The sequence below is a fragment of the Lacerta agilis genome, chromosome 6 (genome assembly GCF_009819535.1).
Source record: "Lacerta agilis isolate rLacAgi1 chromosome 6, rLacAgi1.pri, whole genome shotgun sequence".
Lineage (NCBI taxonomy): Eukaryota > Metazoa > Chordata > Lepidosauria > Squamata > Lacertidae > Lacerta > Lacerta agilis.
The window spans coordinates 22127703-22146300 of record NC_046317.1 but is presented as its reverse complement, the minus strand read 5'-3'; the positions used below and the strand labels follow the sequence as shown (position 1 = coordinate 22146300).

The 18598-nt window shown below is 42.0% G+C and overlaps 1 protein-coding gene across 2 annotated transcripts in view; it reads left to right on the top strand.

Annotated features, from left to right (window-relative positions):
- DPYD (dihydropyrimidine dehydrogenase) overlaps positions 1-18598 on the top strand; it is a 495134-nt gene that overhangs the window by 27927 nt on the left and 448609 nt on the right. For both annotated transcript variants that reach the window (XM_033151582.1, XM_033151583.1), the window contains exon 2: positions 10742-10852. In XM_033151582.1, coding sequence (XP_033007473.1) covers positions 10742-10852 — 111 coding nt within the window. The remainder of the gene's footprint in view (positions 1-10741; positions 10853-18598) is intronic.

Below are 18598 nucleotides of genomic sequence, written 5' to 3'. Positions count from 1 at the left end.
TTGGTGTGCAGATGTGTTTAACTTTCAAAATTTTGTTCTGTTTGTTCTTTTGGTCTTTGATGCCACTTGTATGCCAGTCTGCAATTTTAGAGCTATTCCATGATGTGGTCTACTTCAAACTGTGGTGTGTTTGAATGCTTCCACATACATATGTATTCCTAATTACTGTATTAGCATTCTAGGGGCAGTGGTTTCTTCCATTTCTCCTTGCTGTGGTGCATTCATTCAGAGAGTGGGTTGTTTTTTTTGTTTTGTTTTTTAGAGTACAGTGGTACCTCGGGTTAAGAACTTAATTCGTTCTGGAGGTCCATTCTTAACCTGAAGCTGTTCTTAACCTGAAGCACTACTTTAGCTAATGGGACCTCCCACTGCCACTGCGCCGCCAGAGCACGATTTCTGTTCTTATCATGAAGCAAAGTTCTTCATCTGAAGCGTTATTTCTGGGTTAGCGGAGTATGTAACCTGAAGCGTATGTAGCCCGAGGTACCACTGTATTCAGACAACACACAGTCTGAAGTGGTTCAGTTTCAACAGGACTGCCATGAGAAGATTGTTAATGTTTAGGTAGGCTCAAGGCATTAAGCAAAGAGGAATATCAATGCCATCTTTGCCTCCAAAGTGCATTCCATGCCTCTCACTCACTACCTCATCCTTGCTGGTGACTCCTCCCAGTCTAAGCTTCAGACACTCAACCATAGAACTGGGAATTCCATGGTTTCTGCCAAATGGCTAGTGCCAGCTTGAATCACAGTGGCTAGGAAGAAGAGAAGAAGAGGAGTTTGGATTTGATATCCCGCTTTATCACTACCTGAAGGAGTCTCAAAGCGGCTAACATTCTCCTTTCCCTTCCTCCCCCACAACAAACACTCTGTGAGGTGAGTGGGGCTCAGAGACTTCAGAGAAGTGTGACTAGCCCAAGGTCACCCAGCAGCCGCATGTGGAGGAGCAGAGACGCGAACCCGGTTCCCCAGTTTACGAGTCTACCACTCTTAACCACTACACCATAGGCCAGGGCATATTCTCACTCTGCTTTTGGCGCTACGGTTCATTTGTAAAACTGCATAATCAGACTGGATTGGGCCAGGCGGAATGGTGTCTTCAAGATGGATGGTTCCTTGCAAAGTGGATAAGAATTTGTAAGTGTGAGCAACCTGTCTCTATCAAGCGAGCATAATATTAAGATGCATTGAAATGCTTAATGAAATTAACTGAAAATAAATATTTTGTGGATAATGGATTAGTAATGGTATTAGTTATCATTTAGCAGTATACTGGGAATAAATTACAATGTGTTCAAGCTGCTTTCTTTTGGTAAAGAAGTTAAATTGTACTTCTGAATGTAGGATGTGGAGTTCATCCATCGAGCCGGCCACTGAGAGCTCCTGTTCATGCTTTCCTGAGCAAAATTTGTTCTATTAACCCTACTTGATTCCCCCCCACCACCATTTTTAATGTGCTGTTCCATAAATCAGATGCACTTTATAAAACCAATTATTTATAATGAGCTATGGTGCTCTGCCAAGTATTATCAGTTCAGTGTCAAACCAAAGAGCTCGGTGGGTTTAGGTCTTGTTTTAAGTACTTTGCTCCTTCAAATTTAGTAAGTTACTTGCAAGGTGATGTTGTGCTTTGTAGTCACATATATTTGCTTGATTGGGGAGACTAGGGTGCATGCACAGGTTTACTCGGTAGTTCCAGGAGGCATCGTTTGTAGTTATTTTTGCATCAAAATTCCATGCAGAAGTTTCTAACCTTTTTAGACCTCTGGTCATGTTTGGATTTTCGAGTGAGTGCTGCGGTCACCACTACCTTTGGTCACTTCTCTCCACTGGATCAGCATCCCCTCCAGGACAAAAAGAGAGAAAGTGTGGAAGTGCACACATCACTTCCCAAGGGATCAAGGTAGATCTAGCAGAATCAATCTGAGCCTTGAAAACACATTGAAAGAGGAAATGGGAAACAGTATCAATTTTCCAGCCTCCTCTTTCTGTTCAGTGTGCTTTTCAAGTGGGAAGAAGGTAGCCAGCCTTATAACCTACAACTCATGAAGCCCCAGAGCCTCCCTAGTCACTGCTTCCTTGGTCCTGAGGTGCTGAGGGTAGTTACATTTTCCTTCAGTACATAGAGCTGAAAGAGGAAGTTAGAAGAAGGACACTTTCCCACTTCCTCTTTCAGCTTTATGTGCTTTTCAAGGCTCAGTGTAATGTCTTTAGTTTTACCCATATCTCTTGGGAAGGCAAAGTGTGTGTACTTCCTCTTGGGAGTGGGGAAATGATCAGAGTGGATAGTACCCATGGCACTCACTCAAAAAATCAAATGCGCTCAATCAATCAATCAATCAATCACTTTATTGTACTAGTCATGATAGTTTATGTGCCCAGTTCTTTCACTTTGCTTAACAGAGTTGCACAGCTTCCCAGATGTCCTGCACAAAATAAACAGACTAGGATCATTGCACTTTCTCTCTGCCTCTCTCTCTCCTGGCTGCTCTGCTTTTTTTCTGAAACAAAGTCCAATGGTATAAAATATAATGCCATGTTAAGACTTGCAATCCAGATAGGACTTTTTAATCATCCACCCTGTTTGCTTGTTGGGCAAGGTATGTGGGTTCTGGGAGTATAGGGGATTCTGTCTTTCTCATTCTCACCCACCTACTGGGGGGTGGCTCTGAGGGTTAGGGTATGCACAATTTTCCTGTATTTCTAGAACCCTTGGAACCGAACCACCACATACGGTGCGATCGTATGGTATACTTGAGCTGAGCAGATCCAGCATTATGTTCCATCTGACTTGCCAGTCTGACTTGCCAAACATTCATAAGCTTACATCTTAATGGTGATGTTCAAATGATTGTTACCTGATCAGAAGATTAGTTTCAAGCTCAAATAAAACAGATGTCTTGGGAAAATCTGCAGATGCTTATTTCTCACTGTGGATCAAAACTCTTAAGATACTTAGCTTAATTGTTCTAATCTGCCCATTACTTTTTGGGAGGGGGGCAGAATCATATTCCAATTGTTCTCGCTTGGGAAACAGATGTACTTTGTAATACACTGAACACGACTTGCTGTGAAGGATAAAGTAGCGAGTGGTTTATAAAAAATGGTAAATAGATGAGTTTAAGCTCCCCTCAGCATACATGCCAAAGCCCAGATAATCAATTACAGTTTGATCAGAGGGCTGTTTTTTCTATGGGTGGATTTATTTTGTAGCCTAAATTAGTTTTTTCTGTGTGTGTTGTTGTTCGCTAGAACTAAGCCAGGGGCAGAGCTAGCCTTCTCATTCCCACCCCACCCCCTTTATGTGTTTACTGGATACATTTTAAGAAATGTCTGAAGAGGGTGGCTAGATTCCTCCATGTTATTATTCACAGGCAGGTGCAGGGCCTTCTCGGTAGTGGTGCCCACCCCTGTGTAGTACACCCTCCCATCAGATGTCAAGGAGATAAGTAACTATACAGCCTTTAGAAGACACCTGAAGGCAGCCCTCTATAGGGAAGTTTTTAATGTTTAATGTTTAATTATGTTTTTGTATATGCTGGAAGCCACCCAGAGTGGCTGGGGTAACCCAGTCAGATTGGCAGGGTACAAATACAGTGGTATCTCAGGTTACAAACACTTACAGACTCCGCTAACCTGGAATTGGTACCTCAGGGTAAGAAATTTACCTCAGGTTGAGAACAGAAATTGTGTGGCAGCGGCGGGAGGCCCCATTAGCTAAAGTGGTAACTCAGGTTAAGAACGGTTTCAGGTTAAGAATGGACCTCTGGAACGAATTAAGTTTGTAAGCAGAGGTACCACTGTAATGGTGGTGGGGTGGGGGCGTGGCAGAGGCTAGGTGTACATGTAGCATGCTCATGGCCACAGTCATGGAAATGGCTATGATTTACACAGATTTATCTAATTTCAGGGCTCGCCTTTGCCACCACAGCTTCCAGGATCAGAGGCGCCATGGCTCTGAATGCCAACTGACAGGCAACAACAGAGAGAGAGGGCTGTTGCCTGTATGTGGGCTTCCCAGAGGGGAGTTTGCAGGCTTCCTAGAGACACCTGGTTGGCTATTCTGGCAAACATGATGCTGGACTAGGTAGGCTAGTGGTTTTCAACCAGTGTGCCGTGGCACCCTGGGGTGCCTTGAATGAGGGTCAGGGGTGCTGCAGGCAACACTGGCCTCAGTCCCTCTTTCCTTCCTTCTCGCCACTGATGCCTTCTCATGCCTCTGCCTCCCAAAGGCTTGCACAGCTGTTGGTTTCAGCAGCCCTGGCTACAAGATGCACAAGAGAATGATTCCTCTGGGGCTGGCCAGGGGGTGCTGGCTGCCAGGAGCTGAGGCAGCCTCGAAGTAAACAAGCGGGTGAGGGAGAACAGCCAACCAGTCTGCCAGCCCTTGCTGTTGGCAATGGACAGACAAGTCCCAGGCTTCTGTGGGGCAATGTGAGGAGGCACCTCTCTTTGAGGGCTGGGTGGGGGGTGGGGGCAGCTCAGAGACTAGGGGCAGCAGCAGCGACTGCCCAGAGGACTTCCAAGGAGAGGGGAGAGGAGAGGAGGCTCCACAAGGGAGTGTGTTCGAAACAGAGTGAGAGACTGCCTGCTTTGCAGGCAAGGGGTGACATAACTGGGCTCCTGAGCCCCACAGGGTGCCGCAGAAAGAATGTAGTTGGTCAAGGGAGCCTTGGACTCAAAAAGGTTGAAAACCTCTGAGGTAGGCCTTTGGTCTGTGCCAGCAGAGCTCTTTTTATGTATGATTGATGAAAGAGCTGAGCAACGTGAATTTGGCCCTTTAAAATAACCATTATGCAAGGTTGCAGGAGTGTGTCTACTGTGCCAAGGTAATTCAGCTTTGGGTGTGTGTGTGCCCTAGAATGTGGGCCATTTAACCTGTATAAATATGCAACTCAAGGATTTCTCTTTGTGTGTGTGTGTGTGTGTGTGTGTGTGTGTTTTTGTTGGGGAAGACCACATGTGCCTTGTCTTCTGAACACTAAATATTTCATTAAGAAAGTCCTCTGGCTTCTGAGATTTTGTCAGACATTGCCTAGCATGCTTCCAGCATACCTTTGCAAGCATGAGGACTAGAATGTTGTGGTACTTCTTAAAATCAAAAGATTTAATTTTGCAGCTGCTGCCCACTATCAGGTCCTGTGTTTCTTCTTGAAGAAGGAGGAGAGAGAGAGAGAGCGCCACAGGATGCAATCCCATACCCACTTACATGGGAGTAAGTCCTATTGAGCTCATTAGGACTTACTTCTGAGTAGACATGTAAAGGATTTCATTGCACTTTATGGGGCATCTTCTACTGCATTGAGCAGTTTCCTTGGTTTTATATAATGGCCTTCACACACACGCACACACCATTTAATTAACCATCATCTTCTCTTGGAAGGCACCTAGAACAAGTCATGATGTAGAATGATAAATTTATGATAGATGAAACTCTGCTGATTCCAGAGTCAGATGCTTAGGGTGACTGGAGAAAGCTATCATCTTTTGCCAGGGAGACTTTTCCAGGTTTTTCGTTTGACTTCTCAAAAGTTTTAATTGGAGCTGCTTTACATAAAATGTGTCACAATGTCAAGATAGTATTTTTTTGTAACATCTTGTGTGACTTAATGGAATTCTGCTCCGCAAGGCCATCGCTTCTGATGACACACGCAAAAGCATACAAAACATTTTACAATATAGAGAGGATCAATCTGAAACTATAAAGCCATCATAAAGCTTATAATAACAGAAGGGAGACAGAATTTTAAGGGAGTTTTTTTTCTTTTTCACGATACATTAGTAGAAAGATGAGAGAGATTGAGATTACAATAGAGACCTAATACTATATCAGTCCAAGGCTGTTTTTTAATGCTAGGGGATGTGTGTTTGAGAAATGCAAATTGCTCGGATTCTTGAAGACGAGAATGTGAAATATTTCTAACATTGAGGTGCTTCTGAAATAGTACGCAACTCACATGGATCCACAAGTTTACAACCGAACTAAATTTTTATGGGTTTAAATTTTCACGTGGGAAACTTACTCTTTCAGTGAGGTAGACCTTTTCCAAAATAAAAGCATGCAAGCCATATTTTTGGTCCCCATGTTTTCTGTCAGAGTCACTTAGACCAACCTTCTGTTCTTGCAGCAGACAATCAGAAACCTAGGTGAAGCCCACAGGTCTTCAATCAGTATTGTGCTATAACTGGATAGTGAGGTCATGTGTGTGGCTGTCCTTGACTCTACTCATGTACATCTTCCATGACTGCTGCCAGCCTATTCCATTACCCCCACTCCCCGTCCCCATTTTATTTTTCAGCTATCAGTGTTCTGTGACTATAGAGCATGTTCAGTTCCTACTGGGGTGTTTTAGGGTGTGCCCCCCAGAATATTTCTTTAAAAAATATTGATACTTCTGTAAACCTTGGCATTCACCCACTTCACTGATACCTCCATCTAATAATAATAATAATAATAATAATAATAATTTATACCCCGCTCATCTGGCTGGGTTTCCCTAGCCACTCTGGGCAGCTTCCAACAAAAGATCAAAAAATACATTAAGCCATCACTCATTCAAAACTTCGCTAAACAGGGCTGCCTTCAGATGTCTTCTCATGAAAGGACAGTGCCATTTTTGACTACGTAAAACCTTGATCTTTGGATATCCCTGCTGTGTACGCACCTCTCACAAAGATGGCAGGCATACTTCTAGGTGGAGAAATGCGTCTTGGATTTGAGTGCTGTGCATGTCACAGTTACCATTATCTAACGCTCTTCAGAGTCTTGCATTAAAAAAGAGAAGTCTAAGAGCATTTTACTCATTCTGAAAGAAAATACTCCATAATGGTGTTTTCCCCTGGCCCTCCCACCCCCTAAACAAAAATATAAATCACGATAAATAAATAATTAAAGCCTCTAATCTCTAATGGATGCTGGTGGTATTATGTGCCAAACACTTTTTGCATCATTATTTCTGGAATATGCTGTACTGTGAACTCTTGCTGGATTTCAGCAACTGTTACCCTCAGAGCCATCCTAGCCGATACAGGATTCCAAGAGTAGCAAACGCGAGGGTTTCTTCCAAGAGTTCTCTTTTTAAACCATATGGTGTCATGCCCAATGGATTACATCTGTTATGGTATGATATTAAGAATATATTATTCAGTTCAAAGGCTGCAGAGAGATTTCTAGCGCGTCGTCTGTTTAGCAGAGCCGCATTAAACATTTAAAAAAGATAGAAGCCTATGCATTTTAACTTCCATAAAAATAGGCTGTAAGGCCAGCCCCTAGACTCCTCCTGGGTACTTTAGCAGCTGGCCACACATCTGGGTTCTTTAGAGGGCCTGCCTGTGCCTGGAATATTCTGTGTGTTGTTTTTTTTTATTTTTTAAAAATTGCACTTCTAGTTCATATGAGGGATTTCATCTCTGTGGCTTAGGACCAAATGAGGCGTTACAGTGGTGCGACATAACTCATATTGTGCTGAACTTGTGTGAAGTGGAGCTGAGGCAATTTAAAGCGCAGCATGGGTAGGCAGGAGGGGTGAACTGAGGCATCCCACATCCCGTGTGCTTGTTCCCAATCTGGCTTCTCTCCGGGCTTTTCTTCTGCGGGCAGGAGTTGCTTTTGGTTTTGGAGCTTCACTAGCAGAAACAACTGGATGGAACGGTTTTGAAAGATTTATTTATTTATTTATTTATTTATTTTGCAACTGTACTGAATTTTAAATCTTTGAATCAGGGTGGATTTGATTCAATTCAAATTGATTTAAACCACAATTTAAATCACTAGCCAGTAAGACTTGATTTAAATCAGTTTTTATATATATATTAAAAAAAACCCAGAAAGACTCGTTCTTGCTGCTATAATCTTAATATTTAGAACCAGATGAAGGTTTCGTTTTTGGAATAATTTTCAGTTTTTACAGTTATATAAAAGTTTTTACAGTTATATAAAAAATTACTGATTTGCTTACGCTGTTAGAAATACATAAACAGTTAATTAAGAAATTATTGTGAGGTTTCGTAAGTTTATATTTGGACAACTTTTCTGCTTATATTTGGACAACTTTTCTGCTGAACTTTATTGGAAGGAGAAAAATAATCATTTCCTTAATAACAATTTAAACCATTTATTTAACTAAAACAATAACATTATAGTATATGTATCCATGTTTAACTGATGTGGTTAAACAATATATTATTTTTGTTATTTTTTTTAAAAAAAACTTGGACTGAGTTTTAGCACTCATGAAAAAACTTAAAACAAACCCTTATTTTCTGATGAATAGCCTTTGGACTATCATGTAACTTAAATAGAAAACTATCTTTAGAAAGATGTTTCCTCCAAAAGCATTTTATTTTTAAAAATCCAATTTAAATAAAAATCTGATTTTTTTAAATAATTGATTTTTATCCACCCTGCTCCGAATAATCACCTGCTCTTCTTATGTAATGTCCATTCCCATATACTGTGAAAACTCATTTTTATCAGGTATGAGGTGGTGGAATCCTAAAATGGCAGAGTGGATTGTACCATTTCAGGTTACAGGTGTGTATGGGGTAGTGGTGGCGTCACTTTCTGAATGCTCCTCCATATAATGGCTTGCCCAAGTATTCAGAAATCTCTCTCTCTCCCCCCACCACCAATTTGCAGTGTAAAATGATGCAAACCACTCTACCACTACCACATCTTGCCCAAATTGTTGGTGTTACAGTTGTTGTTTTTTTAATTGCTTCTCACTTTCCAGATCAGGACTTCTGCAGCACTTATGAAAGAAAGGATGCCATTGAAGATTTGCAGAATGTCTTGGTCTTTTGACCAAGAAACAAAAGCTGGACATGATGTGGTAGCCAGGATTAATATTTTAAACTACTGTGGAGAGAAGGGGCCTTCATGTAATAGGCAACAATGATTTGCAAAACTCTGGAGGGATTCTCTGCTGTTCCTCAGTAAAATAGTAGCTTTTGTAGTTGGCATCATTCTCTGTTCTACAAAGTCAATTCTTCTGATACCTGATTACTTTTTTTAACATCATTTGATCAAAATCTGGCTATTCTCTTGTGCGTGTGTGAGTGTGATAGCCTGGACACAATTACCCATACATTGGTAACATTACATTTAGAATAATGCAGTGTGTCGTACATGGGACCGTCTTATGGTTGCATGATACACTTATTGCGTCTGGGAATATGAAACACATCTCGTTGGTTTTGAGACAGCTATGTTGGCTTCCAGTTCGTTTCTGAGCAAAATCCGAAGTTCTGAGTGTGACCTATAAAGCTCTTAAGCAGCCTGTGAACAGGGTACCATTCCCTCCCGCATAAGCTTTCTTGGATATTAAGATCAGCATCTGGGGACCCGCTTCAAGTCCCACTGCCTTTGGGGTGAATTGAGGTGGTGACCGTTGACAGGACCTTTTCAGTTTTGGCACCCCATTTGACAGACTCGTTCCACGCGCAGGTTCACCAACTGGGAAGCACAGCAGGAAGGTCAGAGTTGTGTGGAATCAATGACAGAGCCAATGCATTGCTCCTGCTGTTGTGCACACTCCTCCCTGACCTCTTCATGGCATGTCCCAGCAAAGCTGTTGCTAGGAAGCTCACCTTATGGCTTTGCTCCACTGGGTGAGTCGCTTCTCTGAGAGCCTTGGCTGAATAACAGTCTATGGCTAGTCATATGTAGGTATGAATGGCAATGGCAGACAGTAGGAGCCAGCTATGCGGCTCCAATTTACATTAGAATTTCATGGCTTGGGGTATAAGTTTTGAATGTCATTTGCACAGTGCTCTGTTTAATTTTCCCCCTCCCCCTGAATGACAAGTTGCTTTAAAAACATAAGACCTGCACCACCTTGAAGGCCAACAAAAGCGAACAGGGTTCTGTTCCCCCCCCCTGCTTTCTACAATAGACTACTGTGATTACGGTACTTTGCCCCTGTGGAGGGGTGCTTTGAAGAGGAGCAATTGCAAGGAAACTGAGGCTGCAATTGTATACACCCTTACTTCAGAGTTAATCCCATTGACCTCTGTGAGGCTGGTTTCTATGTAGACATCCATAGGATAGCATCCATTCATTTACATAGGAGAAGGCTGTTCCCGAGGTGTGGGAAATGAATCCGTAGCACAGTGCTGCAAAATCATCTGGTTTTGAAAACAGAGGGTGTATTATTCACAGCAATCTAGAGCAAATAAATATGGTGTATGTACATGGAATTTAAATTGAGAGAAGATTTAAAATGAAAATTATTGCAGATAAATGGGAGAACTAAATTTATTAAAGCAAACCAACGTAACTCTTATTTCTAACTCTTTCCCAAATTCATAGTTCCAGTTACAGGTGGGTAGCTGTGTTGGTCTGCCATAGTCAAAACAAAATAAAAAATTCTTTCCAGTAGCACCTTAGAGACCAACTAAGTTTGTTCTTGGTATGAGCTTTCGTGTGCATGCAAATTCATAGAGCTTTTAAGAGGGAAGACTAGATAACTTTAATGGTTACTGAATGTGTTAATATGACTGATTCACAAGTCTATTTTATACAGATAAGTTTCATATATGTGTGTGTGTGTGTGTGTGTGTGTGTGTATATATATATATATATGTATACACACACACACACACACACACACAACACACACACACATAAACAGACCTAGAGTGCTGTGATTTAGTAGGTTTGTTAAATTTTCTTTCTTAACTGTGTCCCCACCTGAACCTTTCACTTTCCCCAAAAATCAAAGCCTCGTTTTCTCTATCCACAGAATATCCTAGCACTAAACCCTCGAAGACAAACTCACGCGTCTTTGAATTCAACCGCAGCAAAGAAACATGAGAAAAAGCACTGGAAAAGGAATGCAGATAAAAGCTGCCCGGTAAGTACCACAGCTGTTTCTGCTGCTTTTCACACATAACTTGGGAACGCTCACTGCCTACATCTGGGCATGCTGGATCCTCCAAGTCAGATATTCCTGATCTGGAAGGCTTGCTAAGACCACGGTTGGCTGGTCTGAATGGTACAACACACAGTGGTGTGGTTTTGGGTGGGTGGGGGGATGTGATCTATTATTCCGGAAGGGAAGAGGGAGTGCTTGCATTTGTCACACATTCCTAGTCCCTCCAGACCATGTTTGGGAGGATGAAGAACATTATGTCTAAATGCAGCCATCATTTTTGTGTCTTGCTGAGTTAAGCTTCCAAATGAAAGAAGATTAAGGAGATGCTCTTAAATTAACTTTATTGTGAAAAATGCTATTGCAAGTGGAAACCACATAGAAAATCTGTTTAAATTATGCTCCTTGTCTGCTTGGGCTTCTATTATAAACTTTTTAAAATTCTCTGATAACACCCCGTTTCTCCTCCCACCAAAGATGCTATTCGTTACTTGTTATGGTATTTAATCCCATTGTTAATTTTGATTCTCTGCCCCACCCTGCCCAGTGCTTTGTTGCAAGAACGTCCTGATCAGAAGGGCTATAGAATGATTTTTTTGTAGTCATGCAGATGCTAGAGGTCCATCCGGCTCAGAAACCTAATTAAATTGTGCCTGATGCTTTCCCAGACATTTTCAAACCTTGTTACAATGAGTACCCTAGAATCAGTTTTAAAAGATTTGAGAATTTCCATCAAGACCCTGTGAAATGCATAGGGATTGACTGAGCCATCAGTATATATATATGATTAGAGGATGTGCTGGTCTACCACATCTGAATCAACAACAGTATTGGGGTTGGGGGTGGCAAGAATTGGGAAGTGGGAATTACTTTGGGGAAAATCTGATGTCTGAATGTTCTCCAGAAAAAAACAGAAAATCCCTGCACCTACAACACTAGCATGTCACGGAAAGTTCTTATTGCTTTATCCTTCTTCCAACATGCTAGGTTATGTATTTATTAAATTCATATACCACCCTTCATACAGGGATCAAGTATAAGCTTTTTAGACTTGTGGATATTCCTGGTGGGTTCGGATTACCTTTTGGGGGGGGGGAAGGGCAGTATTTATTAGGTGCTCTTCGGCACCATGTGTGCTTAAAAAAAAACCCCTCCGCATACAATGTCAGACAGATCTCTCTCTAATCACTACCTTAGTTCAACAGCAATTAGAGACACGTAGGTAGAATGCTGGTTCTATGAATCATTGATCTTTTCAATCACAACTATTCAGCCAATAATTGGTGTAATTTGTCAAGGGGCATCAAAAGGAAGGACTTTGACATTGGACTGTTTGAACTGATGTCTGTTCTGAGCTACACTTTTTTGTTGTTGCAATATTTCAAAGTCCATTGCGGGTTGACTTAACATTGTGGAAACTGCACAAAAAAGTATTGAAGTGATTGTGTTAGCGTGTGTGTGTTTGAAAAATAATGTACATACATATTAGTTACTGCAAATACAGTACAAGCACCACTTTTCAGCTCTTACTGATCACTTGGAAGTCAGAGATCTTAGCCCAAATCTAGAAGATCACTGTCTGAATAAAGCTGTGACCCCCAAAACGGACAAATTAATGTGCTCTAGCGGTGATTGGGAATCACATGATGCTAAAGATGCTTAGCTGGCAGTGTTTTGTAAAATGCTGCCGACACAACTGTTCTTCTAAGCAAATAAGCCTTGTGTTTTTAGATGGGGGATTTTACTCTGCATGCTGGTTCAGCTTCCACTTACGTTGCATCTGAAGTCGATGGGAATTGCAAGTTCTCATATTCTCTGAGGATTTGGTTCAAAAGCTTCAAGAACAAACTAAATTCTTTTGATTATCTGCTATACTTTCTAAGTTGTTTGTTATTTTTCCTGGTTGTATGCATAGTTGAAAGTGTTTATTGACTCTGCTTAGATTAAAGCTCAAACGACTAATACACTTGGTTTGAATCCACAGTTGACGATAAAAATTTAGATAAACCCAGTTAGGAATAGTAGTATTTGAGGCCTTTAAAAAAGAAGAAAAGAAAACCCAAATAGCAAAATAAACAGAATTTTACTTACACAACTTTGTTGTAGCAGCTTCCTGGGGAAAGGGAAGAAAGGAGATGCTCTCTAGCTCCCAAGTGGTTTTGGTTTATTATAGCAGTGTGGAGAAGCTTACCTTTTGATGATTGTTATTCGGAATCTGTAAGTTTTGATTTCATGTACCATTTGCTAGGAAGGTAGCAGATTTGTGTGTATGGCTTGTGGGTTTTTTTTTGTAGCTGACTCTGAAAAACTACAAAAGCTGAAGACTAGGTGTAGGAAAATGTATACTATTGCTAGGCAACACTGATACTACCATGGATCATAGTTTTGAGAATGTCCTGCTTGGAGCTGGTTGGGTAGAAGCCAGGAGGAGGAGGAGAAGATATCTCAAAGGTGCAGGAATAAATTAAAGGAAGGGTCAGGGGAAAGTGTTATAACATATTGCAGAAAGCAAAGAAGCAATTTAGTTAACTGGAGGGCTGGTTCAGACATAACCTTAAATCGGCCTTCCCCAACTTGGAACCTTCCAGATGTTATTAGACTATAAATCCCACCATCCCTGGTCATTTACCATGTTTGTTGAGTTTGGGTCTAAAACATCTGGAAGCAAAAATTTGAGTTGGGCTGCACTAAACCATATTCTAGTAATTTGAGAATGAAACTAGCCCCCCCCCCCAAATCAGGACTCATATATTCCCATTCTCCCTCCAGTACAGCTGAGAAGCCTTTGCTTCAATATTTTGATTAATCTTAACTGAGGTTAGTGGAAACAAGTCAACTTCAAGGCATGGTTTTTGAAGCTGGCTTATTTTCCCTAGCTATAGTTAAGCTTGACCACAGTTTATGGTTCATATGACACACTAAATTGGTCAATCAAACCAAAAACAGAAGCGGTATACTACAAAATAAAGTAAGAATACATAAAGAATACATCCATAAAATAAATCCATCCTTAAAATAACAATGGAATAACTTCTAACTAATCACAACAGCAAATTTCCAGTAGCAGCAACTAATCTTTTAAAATTATTTTGTGCATTTTCTTTTTTCTTTTTGCTGATGCTATCTTGGCTGCTTGTGACTCATTTATCTTAATTGAGTGGAGGGATTTTGTTTTTTTCTGTTTACTGACATTTGGTTCGTATCCTCTGCATTGGATTTTAGTACTTTTATTTATATTCTGAATTCATCACAATATGGCGATGTGATTTTTGCTGTACATGTTTCCATTTCTGAGGGTTGTAAACTGTCTTGAGTATAGCAATGCAGAAAGGCAGTGTGTGGTTTCAAAATTAAAAGAACTAGTGCATAGTGTTGGGAGCGCCCATGGATCCCCTAAAATTCCTGAGTGCTAGGTTCTCCCCATAATTTATTGAGTTGGTAGATGTAGGAGATTACAAAATGCTTGATGTCTTCACCTGGTGCGAGACAGCCTAGGTAAAGGTAAAGGGACCCGTGACCATTAGGTCCAGTCGTGTCCGACTCTGGCGTTGCGGCGCTCATCTCGCGTTACTGGCCGAGGGAGCCGGCGTACAGCTTCCAGGTCATGTGGCCTGCATGACTAAACCACTTCTGGTGAACCAGAGCAGCACACGGAAACACCATTTACCTTCCCGCCGGAGCAGTACCTGTTTATCTACTTGCACTTTGACGTGCTTTGGAACTGCTAGGTTGGCAGGAACTGGGACCGCAGAATGGGAGCTCACCCCATTGCAGGAATTTGAACCGTCGACCTTCTGATCAGCAACCCCTAGGCTCTGTGGTTTAACCCACAGTGCCACCTGGGTCCGCGAGACAGCCTAGCAATGGACAATTGACACAAACAGTTACCCTGTGCCCGGATAACTTGTGTGTGTGTGTGTGTGTGTGACTGAGCCAAACTGGAGAGACACTGGGAATACCCTTGAATCCAATTCTGCACTCCTGGAGGAAGCAAGCCCCTCATGAGATATGAATGTGTGTTGTTGTTGGCATCCATCTGTCTTGAGAGGCAATGCATTACACCTCCAAGGGTGGAGTCAAACCTCTGCATTAGCAGCACCCAAGTGACCTCCTCAGGGTGTGAGCTTGGGCAGTGTGTGTGGAGGTTCTGGGCTGCCCAGACGACAAGACCCCCCTCTTGGTCTCGCTGATGCTGTCCAAAGGAAAGCAGAGCAATACATTTGGCACCAGCTTGGCTGCAGGAGCTGCCAGAAAGGGGCATACAAAGCACCATCCAACCGTCTTAGAGAATCCATTCTGGATTTGTTGTAGGGTTTACTCCAGGGGTCCCCAAACTAAGGCCCGGGGGCCGGATGCGGCCCTATTGTCTTCTAAATGTGGCTCGCGGATGGTCCGGGAATCAGCGTGTTTTTACATGAATAGAATGTGTCCTTTTATTTAAAATGCACCTCTGGGTTATTTGTGGGGCATAGGAATTTGTTCATATTTTTTTTTCAAAATATAGTCCAGCCCCCCACAAGGTCTGAGGGACAGTGGACCGGCCCTCTGCTGAAAAAGTTTGCTGACCCCTGGTTTACTCCTTAGCCTCTTCTTCTCCCAAAGGTATCCCACAAGCCAACGGAGGTTTAAGATAAGAGTTTTCCTTCTCCTGGATGGGCTACCTTCCCAGGTTGATGAGCCCCATCTGCCTCTCAGGGCTGTGTGTGTGTGTGTGTGTGTGTGTGTGTGTGTGTGTAAATAAACTGTCCTTCATAAAGTCACTACAGTCATCATCATTCCTCATTCCCAAAGGAAATGCACACCCTGGATAAGGACCGAGACCCCTGGAATCTTGTGCACAGTTCGGCGGACATTGGGTTGGCCTTTACCAATGGGAGGAATGGCATAAAATTCAAAGCTGAAACTGCTTCATAAATAGTAACTGAAATAAGCCACATTCCCCCTTCTCCCTCCCTTTCACACTTGCAATCATACTGATGGTATGAGGCTCCCAAGCTGTAGTTTCCTGTGGAATTGATGTGGGAGCTTTCTTTTTTGTTTTCCCCCCAGTTAGAAGAAGGCAATGAAACGAGAGTGAGAGAGGAAAAAAGGTCACCAGTACTTGGCAAACCAGGGTTCTTTTTTTATTTTTAGGGCAAAGGAGAGGCTTTTCAGCTGGACGGCATCATCCATCTGGGAAAACATATTTTCTGATAGTTCCAGCTCATGCCTCAGACTCTGGCAGCAGATTGCCAGTGACGCTTATTGCATGGTGTAATCCCTTTGGAAAGGGTCTTTCTCATTTTGTATCTGGCTTGGGCCATGATAAATATATTCACACTTCACCTGGAGGAATGTTGTTTTGATACAGCTGGCTTTCTGCTCCACGTGTCTCCAGTTCCCTAAAATAAGCACTAGCTCTGGATCGTGCGTTGGGATAGTGAGAATTGGATTTAAAAGTGTTTGTTTACTGGAGTTTCCACTAGGGCTGAGCTAAGAGTACTCGTTTTTGTGGACATTCTTTGGCAGCATACCTCCCACCCAACCAAGAACCCATTATTTGGGAATTTTGTGGGTGTGCTTGCTTTGAAAGGGTTCAGTTATTCAGGACGGAAGCACTGATATTACCGAATTAACTTTGTTTCCCATAGCGATGTCTAAGCATAGCCACATCTCATATGATCCCATTAATTTTGCGATCCCTCATCAGTTGGAATAACTCAAGTGCAGTAGGCAAAGAGAATGTAATTCAAGGGGGCAGTATGAACAGTACTTAAAATAAAATAAATAGAAAAGGAAAATGGTCCTGAAATGGCAGTAGACAGGGAAAACTGATAAGAGGGCAGCAGGGGTCAATGACCTTTTTGGACCAGGGGGCACATTCTGAATTTTGAGAGAGTGCTGGTGGAGGCGCCAGGCACCAAGTAGCTGCTATGGATGGTGGGGCATGGCCTAACACAAAATGGCTGCCAGGGGGAGAGCGGCATAACACACCGTTAGAGAGGCAGCCACCTCCAATAACCTTATGCTTGCAATTGGAACGCAGCTATGTCCTGCTGGTCCAGACTGTGGAGATCACACCACATTGATTTTACACACACACACACACACACAGAGAGAGAGAGAGAGAGAGAGAGAGAGAGAGAGGCTGTCCAATAGCAACACAGAGCATTCCCAGGAAAAGAATATACATGCTGGCCACAGCACATGCACTTTCATTTCACAGATACCGTTTAGAATGTGGATTGAAAGGGAAATAATATTGTTAAGATGTATTGTGTTTAAGATATTTGGAAAAAAATTAATAAAAATTATTGGGGGGGGGGGAATAGAATGTTTTGCCCCATAACTTTCCTTCTAGGAGGGCTTAGATGCATTCCTCCCTCCCTCCCTTTAAATGAAAGCTCTGAGTCTGGGGCATCTGCCCAGTGAAAGCCTTCATGGCTGCAGTGGTGCCCGTGGGTGCTGAGTTAGCAACCCCAGGAATACAGGATCGAGATACACAGTGCCAGATTTACGTACAGGCTAAACAAGCTATAGCTTAGGGCCCCACTCTCTTGCCCCCCCCCAAAAAATATAAGATAAAAAAACAAATAAAATAAAACCTACATACAGCAACAGTGTTTTGTGTTGTGTAGGCTCCTATGATGTAAGTACAGTGCTACCTCTGGTTACGTACTTAATTCATTCTGGAGGTCCGTTCTTAACCTGAAACTGTTTTTAACCTGAAGCACCACTTTAGCTAATGGGACCTCCCACTGCCGCTGTGCCACCAGAGCACGATTTCTGTTCTTATCCTGAAGCAAAGTTCTTAACCTGAAGCGTTATTTCTGCATTAGTGGAGTCTGTAATCTGAAGCATATGTAACCCGAGGTACCACTGTAATCGACCCCGCCTGCTAGCCTGCTCCCTAAAATATCACTGGTTTGCTAATTTCTATATCAAATACTTTGATAAAATACATATTTTGTTATGTGCAAATGGCTTTAGATACCCATTAGGTCCATAAATTACCATATATAGCATATATTCAACACAAAAAACAGCGACAATTTGTTGTTGACAAAGGACAGGTGGACATATAAAGGCCCCATTACCTTCAGTAGCTTAGGGCCTCATCAAACCTAAATCCGACCTTGAAGATACAGTCAAACCTCGGCTCCTGAATGCTTCCGTTTTGGAACGTTTTGGTTCCCAAAACCCAGAAGTAAATGCTCCGGTTTTTGAACGTTTTTCAGAAGCCGAACATCTGATGCAGCTTCCGCTTGAGTGCAGGAAGCTTTTGCAACCGTTCGGAAGCCCTGCCTCGGTTGTCGAACATTTCGGAAGCTGAACGGCTTTCTGGAATGGATTACATTCAACAACTGAGGTTTGAATGTAATGTGAAAATCACAGCCAATGGTCTTCTCCATAAATATTTTACATTGTTCCAAAGCACTGTTTATGATATGAAAATTACATTATAGCAAAATGTTTTGCACAGCCCTAGTTTTTGTACTATTGATTGTCCTTATAAGGGATTTTTAAAATTGTTTTTATGGTGATATCAGAACTGTCCTTGCATTAGGTAGAAGGAGTAGTGCAAAGTGATATTTGAGCTCTCATGTTTCTGTTCTAACAGAACAGAAAAAGAATGATTTTTTTTTAAAAAAAAATCAGTTTAAATGAAGAATTTATTTTGAAATTATTTAAAGGAATATTAAGTACAAGCGGCAACCATTTCGTGTGGGGCTTCCATTCCTGACCCCT